We start from the raw sequence: 22,996 nt of genomic DNA on the forward strand, positions 1-22,996 counted from the left end.
AGTGCATCCGCGCTACAGGATGTATCCATCACTGTTTCCTTACTCACTCTCTTCCTCTACATACTGGTGATTCGGGGGAGCGAGGGGTCTGCTGGAGCGCCACAACACGTGCTCCATCACAGCTTTTACCTTAATGTGCTCCCAATTTTTCTTCTCACCTTTTGCAGAGTGGGGGTCATGAAAAGAATTGTACCTTGGTGGTGGGAAGATTAAACGATACCAGCCCACCCACCTTCCTAATGAAAACCCCTCCCTCTCCAAGTGAACCTCTATACAGGCTTCTTGTGATGTCTGAAGGTATATATGGAATATCACTTTATGTTAGGACTGAACCGTTCAAATTGAATGAGTAGAAAGGACATTTAAAGGATTTCTGTGATCATTTGACGAGTACAAAAGAAAATGGAGATTGTTGTTACTAATATGGTGACAACACACATCAATGGGGGCCATAAAGTGTGTCCCAGCTAGATTGCCGGGAGGAGAGTGGAGATAGCTCAAGAGAGCGACAGAGAGCGAGGCAGAGGGACCATTAGACCCAGATGCTGTTTGGCTCATTTTCTGGAACCAGTGTATCATGAAAGCATGGTGGATGGTAGCTAACTAGCGGACGGCAGGTTAGTCAGCTAGCTTGCTAATTCCACTCAAGCCTCCACCACAGCGACTCCCTGGTTGATCCAGTGCGGAAAAGCCAAAAACTGCAGTTCTCCGAGTGTCCACTAGGGTCCACGCAGTTTGCATAATAGAGCAATTTCTCATCGACCCCCATGTTAAACAGGCCGTTTTCATAGCCTTAAACTTTTTTATGGCCTGGTACAGAAAAACACTTTAGTCTGTATGTTTAGGTCATATCTCCATGACACGGCAGAGGGGGTTGAATTTTTTGGTATCAGGCTAGTTTTTATATTATTGGAGGTTAAAGTGTATGAGGGGGCGCGACCTCTTGAGTGACAGCTAGCCGCTGGCCTTCACTTTGTCTCGGAGGTATACGCCAGCGAGATGGACATATCTCCATCCCTCCAACGTCAAATCAGTGTCCTTTTTTGGTAAGAAAATGAGGCAGAGTCAAGGTCTGACAAGATGGCGACTCCCGTAGGCGAGGACAATTGGATAAAGTTGAGAGAATGGACCCCCGACATGTATGCTACGTCCATTTTTTATACAGCCTCTGATTCCACCATGCTGTTATGCTACACTGGTTACAGAAAACTTGGCTTAGCGGCACAAAGTTGTCACTCATCTGGCGAAAGCAATGTGGGTGGATGAAGCATCAAGTTGTTAAATTTGTCTCAATTCAGCTCTCTATGCTTCATAAAATTATAACTCCACTGCTCTTTTAGTCGTAACTGGGAACCTCACCTCAGTGGCTACAGACCCAATCACGATGTCTGCTTACAATAACTTCTAGGCCGAAAACCCCTGAGTCCCTTACATACAATCAAACAGTGCTGAGCAAAAGGGGGCAGGGAACAACTGGATCTACTCTCATCTCTTTCATTCTAAAATGCATGTTTGATGCTTTCATATCTTATTAAAACCAACACTTTCACACAAATTATGTTGGAGACCTAGTTTACATGTCGCATCAAAGACGCAAAGCAACACAGCGCATAAAATAAGCTCAGCATGACATCTGATAGTTCGGACAGCTGTGTTTAACTATATATCTTCAAACATTACAGTTACGGGTAGCAACAGAATTCAACAAGTTGTCTGATTTTACATAAGTCTGCAGTGTACATCAACTGCCAGACGTGATTGTTGATAGTGTGTCGTCGAATTGATTCAGTCTGTATGGAAGTTAGTGTGTTCATTTGAATGGGAGTACCGCTTCTACTGATTCTATTTCTATGTGTTGAATTGAAAAGCACAATGACAGATGCCATCAGATATTCAGGGTTTTTTTGTTTTGTAATTGCATGTACAATCAACATGTCTCTAGTGGCTGTGGTTCAAAAGAGATGTTTTGCTTCCTAACCTCGGTTAGTTGGTTTGGCTTGAGTAAATAAATGCATCAAAGCAGTCACTTTCACACAAAGATACCTTTTTAAAACCACAATGCTTGGCTGTGTAATGCCCAAAGGGAAAAGTGCCAGATTGAGAATGCTTCCTTGTGTACTTGGGGAAATGCTTCCAATTTTTGCTTTAAAAAAGGGTTATTTTAACACATGTAGGCGGTGCAACCCATGGACTAAAAGCTGCTAGTGCACAAGGTGGTTTCTATCAGACCAAAAAGCTGTGCTGACACCTATTAAAGAGGTGGAACGAGCTGAGGAAGTAAAGTGCCTTAGGTGTGATGAGGAACATGTACGTGTCAACAGAGCTCTGAAAGTGGAATACACTGGATAGAAAATATAACGATTTCAAGCACAGCATGTTTGAGGGAATAATGCAACAACAAAAAAAGATCCCCTACAGTGAATGCTCTATCGAGTATAGCAAAGATTAAAATTTGTCCCGATCATGTTATCACTTCAAATCACGATTAAGTTTGGTCCAGGATGAATGTTTTTATTCACTTTCCCCTAAAATAATACAGCTTAAGAGCATGTTTGATGACCGTTTTATCTAGGATGGTGATGCCAGTCAGTCTCACAGATGTTTAAAGAGAACTGGATAGTGGATATAGCATTGGGGGCGGATTCCCACTCCTTCCTATTAAAGCCCAAAAAAGTTGGACTTCGGTGTATAAAATTACCCTGATCGTCCGTATCTGTGGGGGCAATAGAGCAGGTGCACCTCCTTTAACCCTGCCTCCCAACCACTCGGTCTTGGGCTCCTTCATATGAACGGAGGAAGGAAAATACCAGGACTCGGCTATTAAATGTTTGTAAAGTTTTGGACCAAATGAGGGTTATTTAAGTGTTCGTACTGGGAAGTTGATGTATTCCAAAAAAAAAAAAAAAGATCTGCTGATTTACAGACCTCTCTTTCACAGTGTAAGTCTATGAGAAAATGTATTTTGGGACCCAACTTCATCACATGACAAACCCAGAAGTTGTAATTACACGTTTGGCCACTATGTGGGCGCACTAGGCTTGGCTGGTCGGCCCAACGCTTTAGTCCAAACTGAAATATCTCAACCACTGTTAAATGGATTGCCATAAAATTTGATACAGAAATCCATGGTACCCATTTGATAAATTGTAATAAAAAAATGTAGATCCCTGGTAACCTTTCATTTATGCAAATACATTATTTGGGTTGGTTTATGATTGCGGCCCGTTAGTATTGTCATTGTGAGCATGTTAGCATACTGGCATTAGCATTGAGTTCAAATTGTGCCTTATTGTAAGTACAAGCCGCCAGCATGGACTCTTGGTCTTGTGATATAAAAGAGTGATTGATTATAGGCCTGTCCTTTTCCCTTACACTCCTGACGTGCTGCTTAACATGCATTTGAGATATAACACAGTTGAAACCATTATCCTGAATTCACGGCTGCCCATATGTTTAGACATCATAAGTTGAACTCTGCACCACAACGGTTCAGTCACTTTCCAGCAGCTTAATGGCTGTTAGCCAAGTAAAAATGACGTTGGAAGCTTGGACCAAAGATAAATACCTCTGAAAAAGAAAGGAGGTAAAATGGATATTCATTACTCAGCTGCTGCCCTCAGTAATGGAGTACGGGAAAGGGCACAAATTGTGGTTTCTTTCACAAGACAATGGACAGTCGCCACCGAAAGCGCCGTACAGTACAGTGAAATGTGAAGTTTAAATCACACTGCCGTCCATCATACTAAACCTTCTGCTGCTGGTCGAGCAAAAAAGAAGGAAAAAAGCCAATCCTTTTATCAGTTATTTTAAAAACGGTATGGACTTTTTGAACTCTTAAATCCATCCATAAAGTGGCTCTGTTGGAGATTGTGTTGGAAAGAAAAGCCAAATACACCAAAAGACCAACAGGCGCAGAAATAATACCAAAGACTTTTGTGGCAATGAAATGAGTAAAAACGGTCCAACATTCAGAATGTATCAAACATTCAGGAGCTTTTCCATCTCATTCATGCACCCACATCTGGCAGATACATGTGACAATGTAAATAATTCAATTCAGTTTTCTACTGCATTTCCTTGGGATCACTGCAGAAATGTGAGGATAAAACGTTGAATAATAGAACTGGTGTGTAGTCTGTTTTCTTCCATGTGCAATAACAATAAGGTGCAATGTGGTAAATCATTTTGGGATTTAAACCATTTCCATCTAATTCAAATGAATCTAATCCATGCACCAAGGGTTGATTGTTAATTCATCTAAAAACAAAGTTACAAATGCAAATGAATACTAACCAATCAAACTCTTTGTGCCTTTATTATTCGTAGTAAACCAAGTCACAAAGCCATTTTTGCTAAAGTGACGTCTAGAAACTAGAAATATAAGGACGAGCTTGACAAAGATGCAGAGGATTCTCACGCGGAAAAGAGACGAAAAAGCCAATTCATGCCTAAACAGCAATGTGATATGAAGATATAATAGGAAGTGATTTGAGCATTGCATGGAAATTTCAGGACATCTGTGGCTCTTTTCTTCTCCCTCTCCGCACAATTGGTGCAGCATGAACAGGAGGCGTCAGTGCCATGATAGCTTTATGTTGACTATATGATCTCTCTCTGTTCCAAGTGTCACTAGAGCCCCAGTCTCTCGCTGGTAAATAGCTGGAGCATATCATTTTCCGATCACTCTAAGAGGCTGGAAATGAGCTACTATAGGAGTAACCTTGGAGGATGTCTGAACTCAGCTGCACACTTTAAGCCAGGTGCCTGCCATACATTATTCTGTCGCTGGCTGCATACACCTCCACCCTACCTTGAACTGAAAAGCATGTAATGCATAATTCATAGTTTTCCATGCACGTACTGAAATATCTACTCTAAAAATGGGTGGGGGCATATTAATTCATTAATAAGCAACATAATATTAGCACAAATCAACTGACTCAGTTTATAATTCATAAAACTGGGGACAAAGCTGCACATAAAGCTGCGCTGTGGTTCAAGCTGCTGTGGCTCAAAGAGTCTGCTGAGGAGCGTCAATACTTCCAGACTGAAGACTTGTGGATTCCGTGGCTCTCAGTTTGCCAGCCATCCCAGGGTAAACGGAAAAAAAGATCAATAAATGATTGGCTTCATACATCACTAAACTAAAACCAAAACTCGACCCAGAACAGTCGATTCTTGTAACCATCATTAGCCGATCCAAGAGCGCACTTTACGCACCGACATACAGGTTCGCACACCGGAGCAGGTGGCTTCAGCTTTGTCTCATTTGCTCGGGCTGCATAATACAATAAGGCAGTGCTGCAGGATTATGACAGAGCGACGACAGTGAGCTATGCATGCAACAGATGAGAGGTGGCATGCAGAAACACAGCTAAGAGTAGAATATATGTTTTTGTTTTTTTTTACCGCTGAGTGAAAGTCAACAGTTTGTTAGAGGCTGGATCCACACTGTTCATGTCCCCATGCGATGTCAGTCCAGCGGACAAGGCAGCAACAACAACAACAAACCGGCGTCTCTCTTTCTCTCTCTCCCTCTCCGTGTGTGTCTCTCCTCTCGTTAAGAGCACAGGAACATCACTGCGGGGCAAACTCCGACAACAGCTGATCAAAACCCGGCTGGTGGTCTGACTCTTTTTGGCTCTCGGTCTCTGTGCGCAACTGGTCACAGCATGATGATGAAGCGGAACGGCTCTGCCACAGGAGCTGTGTTTACTGTGTTCTCTCTCTCTCTCTCTCTCTCTCTCTCTCTCTTTCTCTCTCTCTTTCTCTGTTTCTGTCTCTGTCCCTCTGCCCCCCCCCCCCCCCCCCTCCCCTCTCTCTCATATCAGTGGTGCATTTCAATCCACCACAGTTTATTGCTGGAGGCTCTGCAGAGCAAAGGGCTCCATTCAGAGCAGATTATTCTTATCGGGGTTTTCCCCCCTTCCTTCTTTGAGTTGCTGTTACATCACCGTCAATTACGTGAAGCTTCTCTACATTTAGGCTGCAATATCCCGGAGCGCAAAGTCAGTATGCAGCTGAGGCTGCAGCAGGTTCGCATCGCATCATCCGGTGTGAGCACCCGGAGAAAATGTGAAGGGAATTCAAAACACGCATCTCAAATCGGTTTCCTGGTCAATTAGGAGCAAACAAAGGCGGGGAATGTAGCAGCTTTGCACCCTACAATGTCCATTTATTTATGATAAAGCATAAAATAATCAATATTTTTGTGGTACTACTTGCTAAAAAGTCACAATTTATAAAGCATACGTTGTAACTAATGGTTTTATTTATTGTGAGCAAATAGAGCAGTTAAAAGTCATTAAGAAGCACATTTGGGTTGCCAGGTTGTGAACAATCTTCTTTGTGGCAGGCCCTAATGAGTGTTTATGCAGTTACAAATGTTGGTAATTCATCAATAAATCATGGATCACACTTCCTAATGAGTCTAAAGTTATAAATGTCAGTGTGTCATTAATAAAAAAAAAAGGTTTTAATCCGTCAAGTTGGCAGTTGTAAATGTTAACAAGTTGGTAATAAACTGATTTTGGTTCCAGTTCCAGTCACAACTTGGCAACCTGCGATCTTTGTGTTTCTCAGATCCGCCCAAATCGATCACTCTAATGTGCTCTCTGGGTCTGCCCATAATCCCAGTCAACAGTCGGTCCTGGCAATGATGAGGTCAGTCATTCATTCATTCAGCCTCCCTTCTCTCCCTCTCCTCACTTCTTGCCTCTCTTTTTACCTCTTCAAAATGCTCTTTTCTGCCTCCCCCCATTTAACACTCAATGTGGTCGGTCCTGGAGACATGCGAGACTGGCGTCTATTGCACTGACGCGTTTTGAGGAACTTAGTGATGGCGTGCCACAACAAACATCCACTCTTGTGTTTTATTGTCATCGGCCTGACTTCCTGTTGTCTGGAGCTCAACAAACCTAAATACTCCTACGTGTAAAAATAATAAATGAACAAACTTTACTTTAAATGTTGTCTTTTCTTTTCTTTTGGCCGCCTTAAAACTCAATAATTTGCCATAAACCGGAGCTAGACTAACATATCAGCTGATGTTAGTTTAGAACGGATATGTTGGTATCATTGAATGGAATTGCAGTATAGACAGACCAAACTAGATTTAAGGTTATTTAGAAACAGGGTCTCTGTTACATAATTTGTCCATTGTAAACTCTTCTGCTATATATATATCTTTCTTGGTCTCTACCAAGTCCTGAGGGATCCTATCTGGCTCTTTAGCTGCTAATTGCTCCTCTGTGTTCACCAGTTAGTCCCTACAGTGTCTGTCTGCTGTTTGGTGCTGAGCAGATACAGTACACTCGGTTGTGAGGTTTTTTTGGCAGAAGGTGACACTATGAGAGTGCTGAGACAGAACCGAAGCAGAAAAGCTGACGGACGGCTAAACAATGAGCTGAAAACCGCTATAAGGCTCTGTTAAGTCTCTCTGTAGGTTTGCTATTACAAGTGCATTCTTTCACACTGTCACATTATTCTCACCTTGCCATTTGATACATTGTTATTACAAACTGTCATTTACAGCTGTTTTAGGAAACAATGGTAGGCTAAGTGTGTTTTGCTAAGCTCAGCGTCCCCAAAGAGAGCATTAGGGGTACGATTTTTAACACTCAGAGTAATGCTACAGGCTGAGCAAAATACTTGTCACTTGTCAGTGGAATAAAAGGATGGAAGACATGAGTAAAGAAAATATTGAACGTGTGAGAGGGAGGACAGAAATAAAACAGGAATGTGGCAACAACATGTCAAAACAGCCTTTATTTTTTTTAATTTCTCTGCACACACACACAGAATAGCAGGTGAAATGTGAGCTTAGGTAAATCTGATACCTCCACAATGGCCCAGCCACAGCGCGCCGCGCGCCACACACACACACACACACACACACACACACACACACACACACACACACACACACACACACACACACACACACACACACACACACACACACACACACACACACACACACACACACACACACACACACACACACACACACACACACACACACACACACACACACACACACACACACACACACACACACACACACACACACACCATGAAAGAGTGCAGGAATGCTCAGCTCAGGCTACACAGCACTCAGCTGCTCATCAATTTTTAATCAGTAGAAACCCCCCTCTGTGGCACGACACGCCACAGGAAAACACCTAAAGGCTACCAACACACATTGGATTTGCTCTCTGTGAATGTGAATGCTTTTAAGAATAGCTTATGTTGAAATGCAGCTGAAACTCGCAGCAGCCTGAAGACGAAGAAGAAATACTTTTCAAAAGACACCTCTGTAAATAAAGCCCTCGTTTTCTCACGTCAGGATCGAGTTACAAACAATCATCCTGAGACACCTGAACACCCCCGCCTCTAATTAGAGCCCCGGGGACGATCACACATGCCCATACAAAGACATTCATACATGTTGCATAAACGCAACCCTACTGTCCAACTTTGACACACACGCTGCCCACATGGCCTTTGCAGAAGGGCGTCTGGTATTTAACGGTCGCCTGTGAAGCCGGTCTGTAACAAGGGAAGTCAGAAGGGGAAGACTTCCTGTTCAAAGAGCAGTCTGTTAATGTGGCCCAGGAGCTATAGTATCATCCTGACTGCATAACAAAGCTGCCATGAGAGAGATATAATGTGGCAGCGGTCTGCTCCAGGTGATGAATATAATCCACTGCCTCCTCACAGTAGAAAACAAGGCAAGATGTATTTGTGTTTTTATCCTTTATCTCCACTGATCTAAGGCACATTGACTGTTAAGTTATATCATGTATAAGGCTGAAACTACAGTAACTATTGATGAACCTGATTTTCTTTGATTAATCGTCCTTAAAAGGTCAGTAAATACTTGTCACCAGCGTTACTCTGACGCCCATGGTCTTAAAATAGCTTTTTTTGAATTCCACAAACACTCTGAAGCACAAAGGTATTTGATTTTTGCTACCATTGAAGGCTAATAATAATAAAATATAATATGAGAAAGTGGAGTGAATTTTTGGCATGTTTGCTTGAAAAAAAATGTTTCTATATCCGGCCATCACTATTTCCGAGAGGTCAAGGTAAAATCTTGAAATAGCTTGTTTTATCTGATTAACGGTTCAAAGCATGAGAGGTAAGATACAGTTGGCATTACCAGACTGAGAATTGGACACTGAAGACTGGCATACTGGTAAGAATAGGAAAACAATAAAGTAGACTGTGGAAGGTGTAAAGCTCAATAATCCCACAAAAGCCTATCAAAGCTGTTTTAACATATAAATGGACCCTGTGGAATATATAGCCAGCCACTAGCACTATGGAGTGAGGTTTTTAAGAGTGGGTCTCAGTTACGTTAAAATTGTGCGCAGCTATCTGACAATTGGCGGTCAAGAAACAAACATTCTGATTTATCGTTACAAAAAGAGGAACATCTTTATTCTGTTGAAGCTGGAACCATTGTTTCAGCAATATTCATGACTAAATGCTCCAAACAGGAAGTCGCCTTTCGCTTTAAAGAGCGTGCCATTTGCACTCACACTAAAGTAGGTGTTACCATACTTTGCATTATGTCTATATGACATTGAGTGCTGTTAACATCAACCTAAAGGGTTCACACACCCTCAAAAGCAACTTTCCATTAGCTGAATAAGTGAGCCTTGTGCTTTGGATATACTCATGATTGCAGATCCTGGGGGGAAAGCTGGGGATACGTATGTGCCCATTCAATATAAAGAGCATGTGCGTTTGTACCTCCCAAATAAAACATAAAAGTAGCAGAGGGCTTTTATTTTGAAGAACTGCTAGAACAACCTCTAACCCACAATGCCATAGAAATAACAATGCGTCATGGAAAGTAAGGGCAGCAACAGTTTGAAGAAGCGATGTTGAGGCTCAATTTGATAGAGGAAATAAAAACGTCAAAAACTCTACTACATCCACTAATCAGAGCAAGAATAATAACTAAAAGGCAGACTTCTAGTATTAGTGTCACTGTTCTGAGATTTCGAGAACAACCTCACGATATAACAGGTTGCTTTGAGTCATATTATTATTTTTAGATTTTAAATTGTCATCTGTGTTTTCCCATTTTCACAATAATTGGTGCAGAAAAGTCCACCCAATTGTGGGAAATTAAGTTTTTGGCTCTCAAAACTTTCTGGGGCACTTATTCTCAGCAACAGGTTCGTATGATATCCTATGAAATGTGACATTCTATGTAGCGCTGTGAAACGGCGACCAGAAATGGACCCCAACGATTAAGTTTAAGAAACAAAAGGTGATGGTTAGGCAACAAAATGACTTGGTTAGGCTCAGAGAAAATGGTTTGGCTTAGTACTCCTGGGACCTAAACACTGCCAGGACACAAACACTGGTCCCCCAGTTGAAAGACCTGAGTTGTGGGACCTGTCCACCACCACAACCTCCCTCTATAAGAGGAATTTAGTTTCAAAAGAAATCTGCACCCCAACTGAGTGCTTCAGCATATGATAGAAAATGAAATATAAACTGTAACCCTCAATCATGTGTATGTGCGTGTGTGTGTGTGTGTGTGGGACCCAGCAGTGATGGACTATCCCAGGCTTTGCATTCCCCAGACGAATGCAACTTCAAAGCTAAGGTTATAAATGTAGGTGTAAGCATTATAGTGCGTGGGTTCAATCCATGCGTCCATGCCAGAAAGGGTTGTAGGGTTGCAGATACACAAATGCAAGTGTCTGTGTGTGTTTGTGTGTGTGCACAAGCACTGGCACGTTAGCCTCAAGAGTTGAAGCCTGTGAAGCTGTGCGATGCAGATCAGGAGCTCTGGACTCAATAGTGTGCTAATCCATCGGAGCTACACCGCCTCCTCTCTGGACAGCTGCCACTCCGGCCCTTTAGTCTCACCAAGTAAGCCATGTCTGACCAGGGCACCTTTCCCACGCGTAGGATAAACAAAGCTTCTGTTACTGTGTGTGTGTGTGTGTGAGAGAGTGTACAATGTGATTAGATGTGCAGCTACTGACACGGAATTCCACTGAATCCATCGGGAATTATTATATTAAACAAATGTATGAAAACGAGTAAAAACACAGATAAAGTAATGCAAAGTGTATGACACGCTGCTACAAGCCTCAACACACATCCAGATACAACATGCAAATCAATAGACCCGCCATGATGTTACCCTTCATTGGTGATGGTCACAGGATAATATGTAACCAGGAGGGGGAAGTAGTAAATGGCTTCATTTGATTATGACATGATTCAACCTGCACCACACACTGGAACAGAAGAAGCAGCAAAACAGTGAGTTCAAGGAGACGTTCAGCTCCGACCGTGGAGTTCTAGGCAGCGGTAGACAGACGTACTCTATTCCACTACATTTCAGAGGGAAAGGTTTGATTCTACTGCATGTACATGGTAGTTAGCTACTTTTCAGATTAAGACTTTGTGTTTAATGAGATTATAAAATAGAATGCATTGTTAAAGATTAAAACAGCTGCAACTTCTTCATACGTGAGCTGTTAGTTTCACCAAAAATGGATTTGCCTTTTAAACTTTCTTCAGATGGTTTTATTTTTTATTTGAAGGCCAAATCATCCACTTTTTTCACAACAAAGAAACCCCCATAAAAGTCTGCGAATGTGCGTAGCCCAACTTTCTTTTCCCTCTCTCCAACCCTCATTTATCTTCTCACAACCCCTTAAGTTTATAGATTGGGCACTGGGCTGGACTGCCTGATTATGGAGGACCGAACCTGCCAAAATCCAAAATGAGAACAAAACTAAATGCATGCCTCAAATATTAAATATATGGGTCAGTAAATGTGCAAAAAAAATAAAAAAAGTAACTATAAGCATCCATAATTAGTTTGTTTTGTTTCAATCCCCCTTTCCTATTTATTTTTCATTCATTTTTAAAGGTATCTATTTTGCATTAATTCTTTCTTTATTTTGAACTGACTTTTTTCTTTTTTTTAATAAATTGTCTGTAAGTATGTATTATGTTTTTTATTTGGCGGGTATCATCTTCCATTCCAGCTGTATAAAGTATTTAAAACTTCACCTTGTAGTAGAAGTATTGTGCTGTTAATACTTCTAAATTGTGACTTAAGCTGGAGTCTAGATGGAGGAGTTGCAATGGAGTAGTGCTGCAATGATTAGTTGATCAATCGAGCAACGGATTAATCACTTTTGTTACTTATCAAGCAAAAATGTTAAAAAATCATCTTCTCAAATGTGAGGATTTGATGCTTTTCTTAATCATATACAAGTTAACTGAATATATTTAAGTCGTGGACTGTTGGTCGCATGAAAAAAAAAGAACAAATCTGAATAAATGAATGAAAATAAGTGGCAGTCGCAGGCCTATAATAACGTATTTTTACATCACCTTTACTTAAGTAAAGGATCTGGGTACTCTTATGCTTTAAACCTCTGGATGTACATTTCAGGGAGCAGTGCTCCTTTGACACACATTCTCTAATGGCAGTCATTTACACACATGAGCACATGCACGGACACATTCATACGTACACGTGGAGATGATTTGGATTCAGACCTTGGCCTCTTTGTTTCCAGTGCGTCCCAAATGCCAGCGGGTCACCATGTGGCTTCTGGGAAATGTCACCGCGTCAGGCTGCGGCGATTGATGATGGCACTCTCATTAAATGCGATCAGGTGAATTAACCTTTTGTCTGTAACGATCAGAACGCCTCGGGACACCACTATGCCCTTCGGCCTTTGGCTACGTGTGTGTGTGTGTGTGTGTGTGTGTGTGTGTGTGTGTGCGGTTGTGTGTGTGTGTGTGCGGTTGTGTGTGTGTGTGTGTGTGTGTGTGTGTGTGAGAGAGAGAGAGTGATTTTGTGCAGTTTTCTGGACAGTGACAATGAACTTTTGTCCTGAATAAATTAAGGGGTAAAATGCATTAGTATTGTTGGCAATAACAACAATTTCCATTGTAAGAGAACGCAAATGAACACAGTGTCTTTGTTGTCTCTGTCTGAATCAAACCCTCATCTGAAGCTACTTGAGTCCACCTGCTCTCCACATAAATGTCACTGCTTCCTAACGCACTCACTCCTCCTGGTGGAAAAGTATGAAGGTTTCCACTGCTTACAAACAACTCACAATTTGACTCTTTTTTTCTCTGCAGCTCTTCAGCTTCATTTTCTCAGAGTTGTGCGGAATCACAAACCTCAATCACAAAGATCTAAAGTGTGAATGCTTTTGCTCAAATGACATCTTTACAACCACTGACCCTCCAGCACAGAGAGTAACATCACTGCTTTTACAGGGAGAGTCTGCCCTCTTGTGGTGAAACATTTTTATCACAATTAAATGAGGAAAACAATGCATGCATTGTGTATGACTTGTGAGTTTATCCAAACAATATATATTATTTATAATTTAAATCACATACCTATAGTTTAAATCCCTTCCTCCTGCATACATTTCAGTTTTTTTGGGGGGGGAAATAAGTAACATATGTCATTTTGAAAACATTCAGTATATTAAAAAACATCAGTCTTTTATTTTCTATTGATGGTGAAACAGAAATGTCATTTACATTGTTTTCCTTTGCAGATGAAATATAATGTACTATGGCTCCATGTTATTCTTTCCTGTTCCTTACTTCAAACCTTCACAAAAAGCTGCTTATTATATTAAATGGCAAATATGAATCATTCTTGGCTTGATATATATTTTGTTCTTTAAGGATCATGTAGGTGTGGTTATTGTTGGTTGGCTCTAGACCGGTGAAACCTACATAACTGCCTCTGTAAAATCATTTTACATTTTATCATTTTTATTATGCATCTCCCTCATTGAGACCTTGAACTTGAAAATCACAGCTACAATAAGTCTATGCTAGTACGTTTTAGCAGCATAGCAGCTCGGGGGATGGCAATGTCAAGTGGTCCCGGCTGAAATATCTCAACACATTTTTGTTCAGACGTTCATGGTCCCCAGAGGATGAGTTGTAGTGCCTTTGTTGATCCTTAAACTCTCATCCAGCACCAGCCACATTACAAAATTATGTAAATAGTTTAGGTTTATGACCAAATTCCTGCAAAACTGCTGACATTCCACTCAGCTGTTTGTTGCCAACTATGATTTTGAACATGATTAACAGGTGACGAATAAAGCTTTCAATTCAATCATAACTGCTAAACATCGGCATGTCAGCGTTGTCATTATGCTTGTTTCTCTAAGTTATATTGATCCCGTCCCCAAATCAACATTATACCCACTTCATCTCCCTGTTTGATTAATCACATCATGAGATATTACAGTTTGACTTAAATTACCTATAAATGCGAGGGTGTGAGGGTCCTAAAGACCTTTGCCTTGCTGGAACAGAGTGCAGTTGAGGGTTAAGGGAGGCCTGTCACTTACTATTCATTGGAAGATGCATTTATTTATGCATGATCATACATTTCACACAAACGTGCACCTGTGCCTTTAACATCACACTGGTTTTTGAGTTTAAGAAAAAAAAACAACAACGTAAAAGCTCAGATGGAAAAGTCAGCTCGGACTTTCTTATTTCAGAGTGGCTCAGAAGAAAGAGGGACGTGCAATATAATCCCTATACTATTACAAAGAGGCGTACAGTTGGGGGAAGTCCCCGTGTGTCGTGTGTGTAAAGAATGTCCACACTTCCACGACTTCATTTGAGCCACATCTTTACAACCTCTGCTGAAAATAGACACATACTTCCAATCTGCACTTCCATCTCTTTCATTCTCTCCCCCTTTCTTTCTGTTGCTCGCTCTCTAACCAAAGGGAGGTTTTGGCTCGCCTCCCTTAAAAACCGCAGGGTAAAAATGTACAACAGTAACCCTTCACAGGCTGCACTTCCTCCTTCGTCTCTCCCGGATCGCTCTTTTTTAGGGTTATGACAGGGGCAGTGGGCTGGTGTGAAGCGGCCTGCAGTCTTCCTTTGATCTTTCATACCTCAACACACCTCCACTCTCATTTTGCGGCATCCTTAACAGTGACCGTGGTAAAGAAGAAAAAAAAGATGTTTAAACAACTTTGAGCCCAGAATATGGCTCTCATATACAAGTGGCTTGTGGCTTGTGCTCTCGCTGGCCGCTTCTCCTCCATTACCTTGCTTTAAGTACAACTCGCTCAACGCTGGGCTTACTCCAGCCAACTATAATGGGAAATGTTTTTCCAGCCGCCAACCTTTCCCGGAGCAGCGCACAGTGCATTTTAATGTGTAGGTATGCGTCTTAAAGCCCTAAATGGAAGCAGATGTTCCAGTTGAAGAGTAGAAGTTTACATGGGGCTGTAATCAAGCGAGGGATTTTTCTTTCCTTTTTTTGTGTATTTTTTTTTTTCTTCCAGTAATTTGAATCTATTTTTCTGTCTAAATGAGCCCCGGTGTGCTGCCTTGTGCGCATGGCTGAACTGCGCCGGGTTGTGCTGAGCTATGCAGCCACATATGGGAGTGATTACAGTCCAGTGTTTATCAGACCTCACTGAGGGTCTGACTGTACGGCTGAACAGAGCAGAAAGACACTCAATTTCCCAGACTACAACCTTCTATGGAAATCAGACAAGTTGATACAATATTGCTCCACACTGTACACTGTACATGCAAAAATAACTCCTGGAAGCAACATCTTATTTTTTTTAAGAGCTGAAACGTTTACATCAAAGTCAGTTTATAGGTCTGGGGGAATACTATCTGCTGCATATGTGAAAATACGCTGTATAAATCTTTCTGTGGCTCCAGAGAGAGCTGTGGGAAATCTGATAAAGGGATATCAGCATCAGCTGGGGATGAAGACTAAAAGTTTGAGTTAACCAGACCTCTGTGGCCTGCTCCTCATCTGTGCTTGAGGCTAGCAGCTCGAGGCCACGTTAGCCACCACTAGCATAACACACCCGAATCTCCAACCCAACCATTGGCGGTCAAGCTATTAATAACTTTGTTTTCTTTTGTGTATAATCATGTGAAAATAAGAATTTGGTTACCTTAAAATGAGAAATGTATATATACAGATGGAGTGGGTCATCTATGGAGTCCATGTTGCACCTCCATGTTTCTGCAGAAGCCCAAAAAATGGACAAACCAAATAGTGGCTCTATATAGGTCCATTCGTGTGTTAACATCAGCTACTGTAGTTCTCCGACACACTTGGCTCACGGGAGAAGTTTCAGTCAGTTGCAAACTGCAACGTAAGTGCTAGATGCCACTAAATCCTACACAATGAAGTCATTTTTAAGGCAAAAATGACAAGAATATACAGGTTCCATTTAGTCAAAAATGGTATTTCCTGCTTTTCTTACACCTCTGTGATTTTTAAGTTAATATTTTTGGATTTGGGAGTGTTTGTTCGACAAAACAAGTAATTTAAAGACGTCACTAGAGTCCAGGGTGGATGGGTAGAATAGAAACAACAGCATCAGCAATGTCCCCAAAAACCGACATATTTTTCCATTTAGCCGCTGTTTGTTTACCATTTCCTGCTGACAGTCAACATTGGTTTCTTTTAACCAAGCCCAGTCTCTCCCTAAACCTAAACAAGTACTTTTTGTGCCTACACCTAACCAAACCATACAGCAGCGGCCCAGGGTTCAAATCTGACCCATGGCCTTCTGCTGCACGTCATCCCCTATCTGTTCTTTTACTGTCTACCTTAAGTGCCAAAAAGTAATATTAAATGAAACAAAAACCAGAGTTGTCACATCATTAATGTGATTTGAAAGGGTTTTTGAAGGCACAGATACATGATGTTGACCTGCTAATATTAAAAGATAATCGTATATCACTATTAGCTTTCAGACGTCAAATTAAACCGTCTACACTGCTTCTTTAATCTCTTGTCTAATGCAAATACGCATGCAAACTATGAGGGTAAAAATCAGTGTGTGTTATCTGCGTTTAGAGTGTGTGTGAGAGCTAAATGGCTTCACAGTAGGCAAAGCATAGGAGTCAGCAAAAATGTCACAAAGTCCATCAATTCACCTCCCCGTTGGGTGCTTTATGACAGACTGTAATGCAGAGGGAGACCCCAGCAGCCCAGCCTACCACAAACACTCCCTCTGTGTGTAAAGAGAGCATGTCAATATGGTCTAGCTCATATTAGTACATTCTTAGATCTAAAAACATAGAAAACATGTCGGACATTCAAAACACATGTTCTTCATTCCCATGCTGCTTTGAAGCCAAGTGTAAAAGCTTCAGGAAACTGCAAGAGGGCAAACCCTAATACATATTTCCTTCTCTTTTTTTCCCCTCCTTCGCCCATTTCTTTACAAAGCACCTGAATGCAGCACTTCACATCTGGCTCCAGTCTTGTGCCAATCTGACAAGACGTCAAGCTACGGCAAATCCCCTAGCAACTGTAGTAACAAAACATTTTGAGTTCTGGCGTTGAGAGGAGGTAAATGAAGAGACTGATAAGCATTTCAAAGCAAATGCACTCACATGACCTCTGAAGTGAGACACTCAAAGAAAGAGGAGGATGAGTGAAAGAGTCTGTCAAAGTTTCGGCGGCTGCAGCCCACCGGGGATCTATTTTTGGTCCGTTAATGCGGCTGCAGTTGCAGGGTGAAGTTATCGCTGCTTTATGAGAGGCTTTTTGTTAATGGAGGCGTGCATGGACGGTAAAAACAAGGAGGGGCTGGATTGATTAATGAACAGCACACACTTCACAGGCCGTCACACCTAATCTCTCCTGCGTACACAGTGAACAAGCTCCTTATCTCAGTGTATTTGTTAGGTCTGCGTTACAAAATTAAACTATAGTAACATGTTCTAATCACACATTGCCCTGTGTTAGCCCGATGATAAATGGGCTTCTCTGTTCCCTGCCAACGCATGCCTTTCCTTAAATGAACTACAAATGTTCTGTTATGGATTGGCAAGCAAAGACTCTACGCAATGAGGTTAGTTTCCACCGCATCAGTATTTGCTGATGTTGCCATTGAACTCATTAGAAAACACTGACTTTTCTGATTTTTGATACTGGCTTCATCCGATAACGTCTTCCTCCGGCGGTCAGTGTTTCGTATGTTTGGAGGTTTGTGGCATGATTTACTGCCCGTTCACTGTCTTTCCCTTTGTGTCTCTGGCATCGTCTCCTTGAGTTATGTGCGTTCTGCCAGTTCGTGGTCAGAGCCGAGCCAGTGATTTCTTGGCTCCTTCAAGTGTCACCGTGTAGCCTAATCTCATTCACACACAGTTAGCCAAGGTTGCCTGGAAGAGGTTTGAGACAGACCAGAGCTGAGAGCACAGTGACAGCCAGGCGGAGTTGATGTGCTACTATTGTAATGAAAATGAATGAAAGAAAGACACTAAAAATAGGTAAGCCTTTGTTTTTCCTGGAGGACTTGCAGACTCTCCTGCCAAGCTGTGGACTCAAGGGCAAAGAACGGTTCCAAAGTTATGTGCGCTGGTTTTATGCACACACGTGACAAGGTCCCATATTTTTCAGGGTCATACTTTTATTTGGGTTTTTTACTAGAAAATGTTATATTTTTTACATTATATATTTTGTGTCATACTTTCTGAAGATGTCCATCTACCTGTATTCACCCTCTGACTGATCGCTTACATTTTAGCGCCTGTTTCTTTAGCCCTCCCTCCTGAAAAAGCCCTGCATGCTCTGATCTGATCCGGTTCTTCTGCATATGCTCTCTGCGCCGTCATTGCAGCTGGGGAATGACTTTAACGGCACTGTAGCTGGATTTTCTTTCTATATATATTATAGTTGTGATACCACAGCCCTATGGAAATACTGGAAGTCTTAACTCCACACTCCTGATGTGATTTAGGATATATCGTGCAGCTCCCTCTGGAGCCATAAAAGTCATTACACAACTATTTCCACATACAGTATGCAGCAGGACTCCTGCGAACAGACTTTGATGTGTAAAATCAGTGGAGCACCCCGTTAAGTCCATGTAACCAACTGCACATACCCAGATACATTAACCATCTGCAACCAGCATAGCAGAGAAAAATGACCAAACAATTGCTTCCAGTAGTCCATTCAGCTTCTCTGCTTTCACCTGCAACATTGCAGCTACCTGCTGTCACTGAGAAAATCTGCCAACTGGCAGTCCACTGACTTGGTTAGATAAGGCTTAGTCACTACGAAGCCGTGTCCAAAACGCAGTCAGAAATAATAATGTGATGTGACGTGTTGTTTATCCCAAAGCAGATTAATGCGTGGAGATTAGCACAGATCACAAGAAATTAACACTATTAATTACTCGCTAAGATTTAACATAATCTGGTATTTGGATCCGTTACATAATGTGATGCATACACACACCACCACATTTCAGAAGGAAGGATTGTACTTTTGAATCCACTACATTCATCTGACAGCTGTATTAAGTAGTCCGTTTTCAGATGAACACTTTCAGAAGCAGTGGTTCCTGACCTTTTTGGCTTGTGACCTCTTAAGAAAAGTTGGGGCGTATTGTTAAATCAAAGAGACACTTCCCCTAGGAACAGTTCAGTGAAATAATTGAGGCCCAGAGAGGTCAAATCATCCAGTATTTAATTGATTGTGTCCCTTTGGAGGGGCCGACCCCTAGGTTGGGAACTACTTTAGACACTACCACAAAATACTTTTGACATTTTCACATTGTTGTATTGGTACTTTTACTCATGTAAAGGATCTGAGAAAACTATTGTCTCACACCGATTCGTGTCTGTAGCCTGGAGGAGGAAAAAAAAGGGCAGATCAACGTCTGGATAAAAAATCCTCATGACATACGTCCGCAGGCAAACACTTCAGTCAATGTGTGTGTGTGTGTGTGTGTGTGTGTGTGTGTGTGTGTGTGTGTGTGTGTGTGTGTGTGTGTGTGTGTGTGTGTGTGTGTGTGTGTGTGTGTGTGTGTGTGTGTGTGTGTGTGTGTGCGTGTGTGTGTGAGCATGTGAAAGCGCGTTTCTAACACACTGTGTCTACTGTCTAAATGTATTGGGTCTGCTTGGTCATGCATCTCTGCAGCACAATGGATTATACACAGAGTTCTCAGCAGCCCTTTACTTGAGTGTCTTCCATATCCCCTCAGTATAGCGGAGAATCTATTTCCCCATGCAGTAGCACTTCAGGCTCGGCTCTGATTGATTGGCTGTTAAACTGCTAGTGTCTTAGAGACAGTCTGCCAGGAAGACTTCCACTGTGGCTCTGGGTCCACAGCATACAGACAAGGAACAAGCCCCCCTTCACAACACAGGATAAATCAAGCTAATTAGAAGAGATGTGTAATTTGAAAGTAAATGCTTGGCACAAAGCTGGCCAAATCCCACCCCCACATGCACCCAGAATACAGTGCATGTCTCTTTTTTGAAAGATCTCCGACAGAGCAAGTCTCACCATCACACACATACATACAGAGAGTTATCAGCTATAACGGGCAATGAAGCGAGACTCATGGGTAAATTTGCAATTCATGTACACCTCCACAGGTCTGAAATAGCAGGAAATGAGAGTGGAGGTGGAAGTAAGGGCTGTGATGTGACCAGAACAATAATCTATAGACAATGTAATCAAGATAATGTTATCAACTATTTTGATTATCATTGACAACACACACACACACACACACACACACACACACACACACACACACACACACACACACACACACACACACACACACACACACACACACACACACACACACACACACACACACACACACACACACACACACACACACACACACACACACACACACACACACACACACACACACACACACACACACACACACAGTTAAAATGGTCTGACCTCGTGTTAAGTTTTACCTTAAAACTGTCACAAATATTTACAATGTACGTATAACATTCAAAAACTACAAAGAACATGTTAAGTGCATGTGTTTATACTTGTTTTACAGACCAAATGTTTAACTGGGACAGTCACTGGCGGTGTAGTCGACAATGAAAATAATCGCCTGTTGAAAATGAAATACCTCTAAGCTCTATCGTTAAGCTCTAAACACACTTGCTATCACAAGTACTTGATAAACAATCCCCAGCTAGGAAGACTTGTGCACAGTGAGTACTGTCTGTGAGTGCAAACACAAAGAGGAAGGAACTGGTGTGACATCATAAAAAGTGAGAGCCTTTTTAAAAAAAATAACTGCTATCTTCTGGTCCAAAGCACAACACAAACTGACAAATGACTTAAGAGAGGGAGCAAGGGCAGGTTAGGATATCCAAAGAGCTCGGGAACACACAACCGGTGTCATCCTGCTGGAGCACAGAAGGCCACATATCTCAGACTCCAGGAGGTTTGCCAAAAACCAGCCGTGCCACGCTGAGAAGTCACATCAGCTGCACATTATGTGGTCCATCTATCAGTGAGACCCCCTGCCTTCCTCTGTTTCTCACCTCAGGATGTGTGTGAACTCAGGTGTGCAGATGTGCCTCATAAGACTATACAGCAGGTGACCCGGTCCTCCAAATCATCTCCTGTGGTTGGAATTAAAACCGGCATATCCTCAGCCCTCTATGCTGCATGATTGGACAGCATCGAGGCACTGCACTGCCCGTTCAAAACCAGATTTTGCCTATGAAAAGAAGATTGGCGGCGTCCTGCCACTAAGCAGCTTTGTCAACATTGCAGAGTCAGGTGCGGACAAAATGTATCCGTGCGTAACGCTCCCAACCAGTATGACAGGAAACGTGAGCGCACGGTGATGAGAGGGAAAAAATGAGATGGACGAAAGACATTAAGATGTGATTTTAGCCACAGAGGCGGTTCTATGACTTGGCTACACTATTTACATTCTAGGTTTTGGGGGGCTCCTCATCTATGCGCGCACATACACACGGCAGATCCCGGCTCAATCCCCAAACCACCAAGGTGAAAGACACCCATTGTGTGCCACTTCTATGTGGGAGATTGCAGTTTCTGTGGGGTGGTCTGGTCGTTTTTGATCGCCCTCTTGTCCCACACAAAAAGCGTCCCCCTTCAAAAATAAAAAAAAACCCCAACAGGACCTACCTGGTAATCTCGAAGCTGCAACCTTTCCGAAGCAGCAAGGCTCTCTTCCGCATGATGCCTTTGTCTCTGCCGAGGTACACATTTTTATCTGAATTCATGGGTGCTGGACGAGCAGGTAGACTCGTGGAAACAGCAGCGCCTTTTGTCCTGGGAAAAAAGAAAAGTGGAAAAAAAAAATGCTAGACTGCGAGAGGCGGAAGGGGAAAAAAAGGAGAAACGGTTTGGCTGAAAAAGAAGAGGAGGAAAAAAAGATCCTTTAAAACGCTCAGTCCACCTCAGCGGAGCAAGGGAAAGTGATCTTGCAGACTTTCCTCTCTCAGACGAGACAAAAGACGGTGCTGCTGGAGCTTTTAGAGGTGCATGGTGTCGGGGTTGGTGGTATCTCCATGCGCGCAGGCTGTAGAGGCGGTGGTGGTGCTGCTGCTGCTGCTGCTGCAGTTGTCAACCTGAGCGGACAATGCTGAGCAGTTTTCCCCGGCTCCAGAGATCCTGAACTGTGGAGCCCACAGCGCTCCTTCAGCTTCAGCCCGGCACTGAGTGGTGGCTGCACGGCAATGGGACTGATGGAGGGAGAGAGAGGGAGAGAGGGAGAGAGAGAGAGAGGGAGGATTGATTGTGTGTGTGTGTGTGTGTGTGTGTGTGTGTGTGTGTGTGTGTGTGTGTGTGTGTGTGTGTGTGTGTGTGTGTGTGTGTGTGTGTGTGTGTTTAGGGTTAAACTAAGTAACCATGTGCGTGAGAAAGAAAGCTCGTGACAGTGAGGGTATGAATGTGTGTTATTTATATTAATAAAGAGAACAATATCCATCACAGGCTACCCTAAGATATTAATCTGGATTGGTCTTTGTCAGCTTGCAGCTGGGTGAAAGAGAGAAAATACAGCAGAGGTGCTTTAATTTGGGTGAACTTGATCATAAGAAATATTTTTTGGGGATTTTTTAGTTCCTTTGTTTGTAAGAGAAAGCAATTTAACAATACAGTTTTTCACCTATGAGACTAACAACTGAGATGTACAGATAT

The 22,996-nt window shown here is 42.3% G+C and overlaps 1 protein-coding gene across 4 annotated transcripts in view; it reads right to left on the reverse strand.

Annotated features, from left to right (window-relative positions):
- garnl3 (GTPase activating Rap/RanGAP domain like 3) overlaps positions 1–22,413 on the reverse strand; it is a 67,900-nt gene extending 45,487 nt beyond the window's left edge. For all 4 annotated transcript variants that reach the window (XM_083929811.1, XM_083929809.1, XM_083929810.1 and 1 more), the window contains exon 1: positions 21,980–22,413. In XM_083929811.1, the coding sequence (XP_083785937.1) occupies positions 21,980–22,077 (98 nt within the window). In that variant the 5' untranslated portion in view covers positions 22,078–22,413. The remainder of the gene's footprint in view (positions 1–21,979) is intronic.
- Between the last annotated feature and the right edge of the window lie 583 nt (positions 22,414–22,996).

The sequence above is a fragment of the Echiichthys vipera genome (genome assembly GCF_963691815.1).
Source record: "Echiichthys vipera genome assembly, chromosome: 16".
In the NCBI taxonomy this organism is placed as follows: domain Eukaryota; kingdom Metazoa; phylum Chordata; class Actinopteri; order Perciformes; family Trachinidae; genus Echiichthys; species Echiichthys vipera.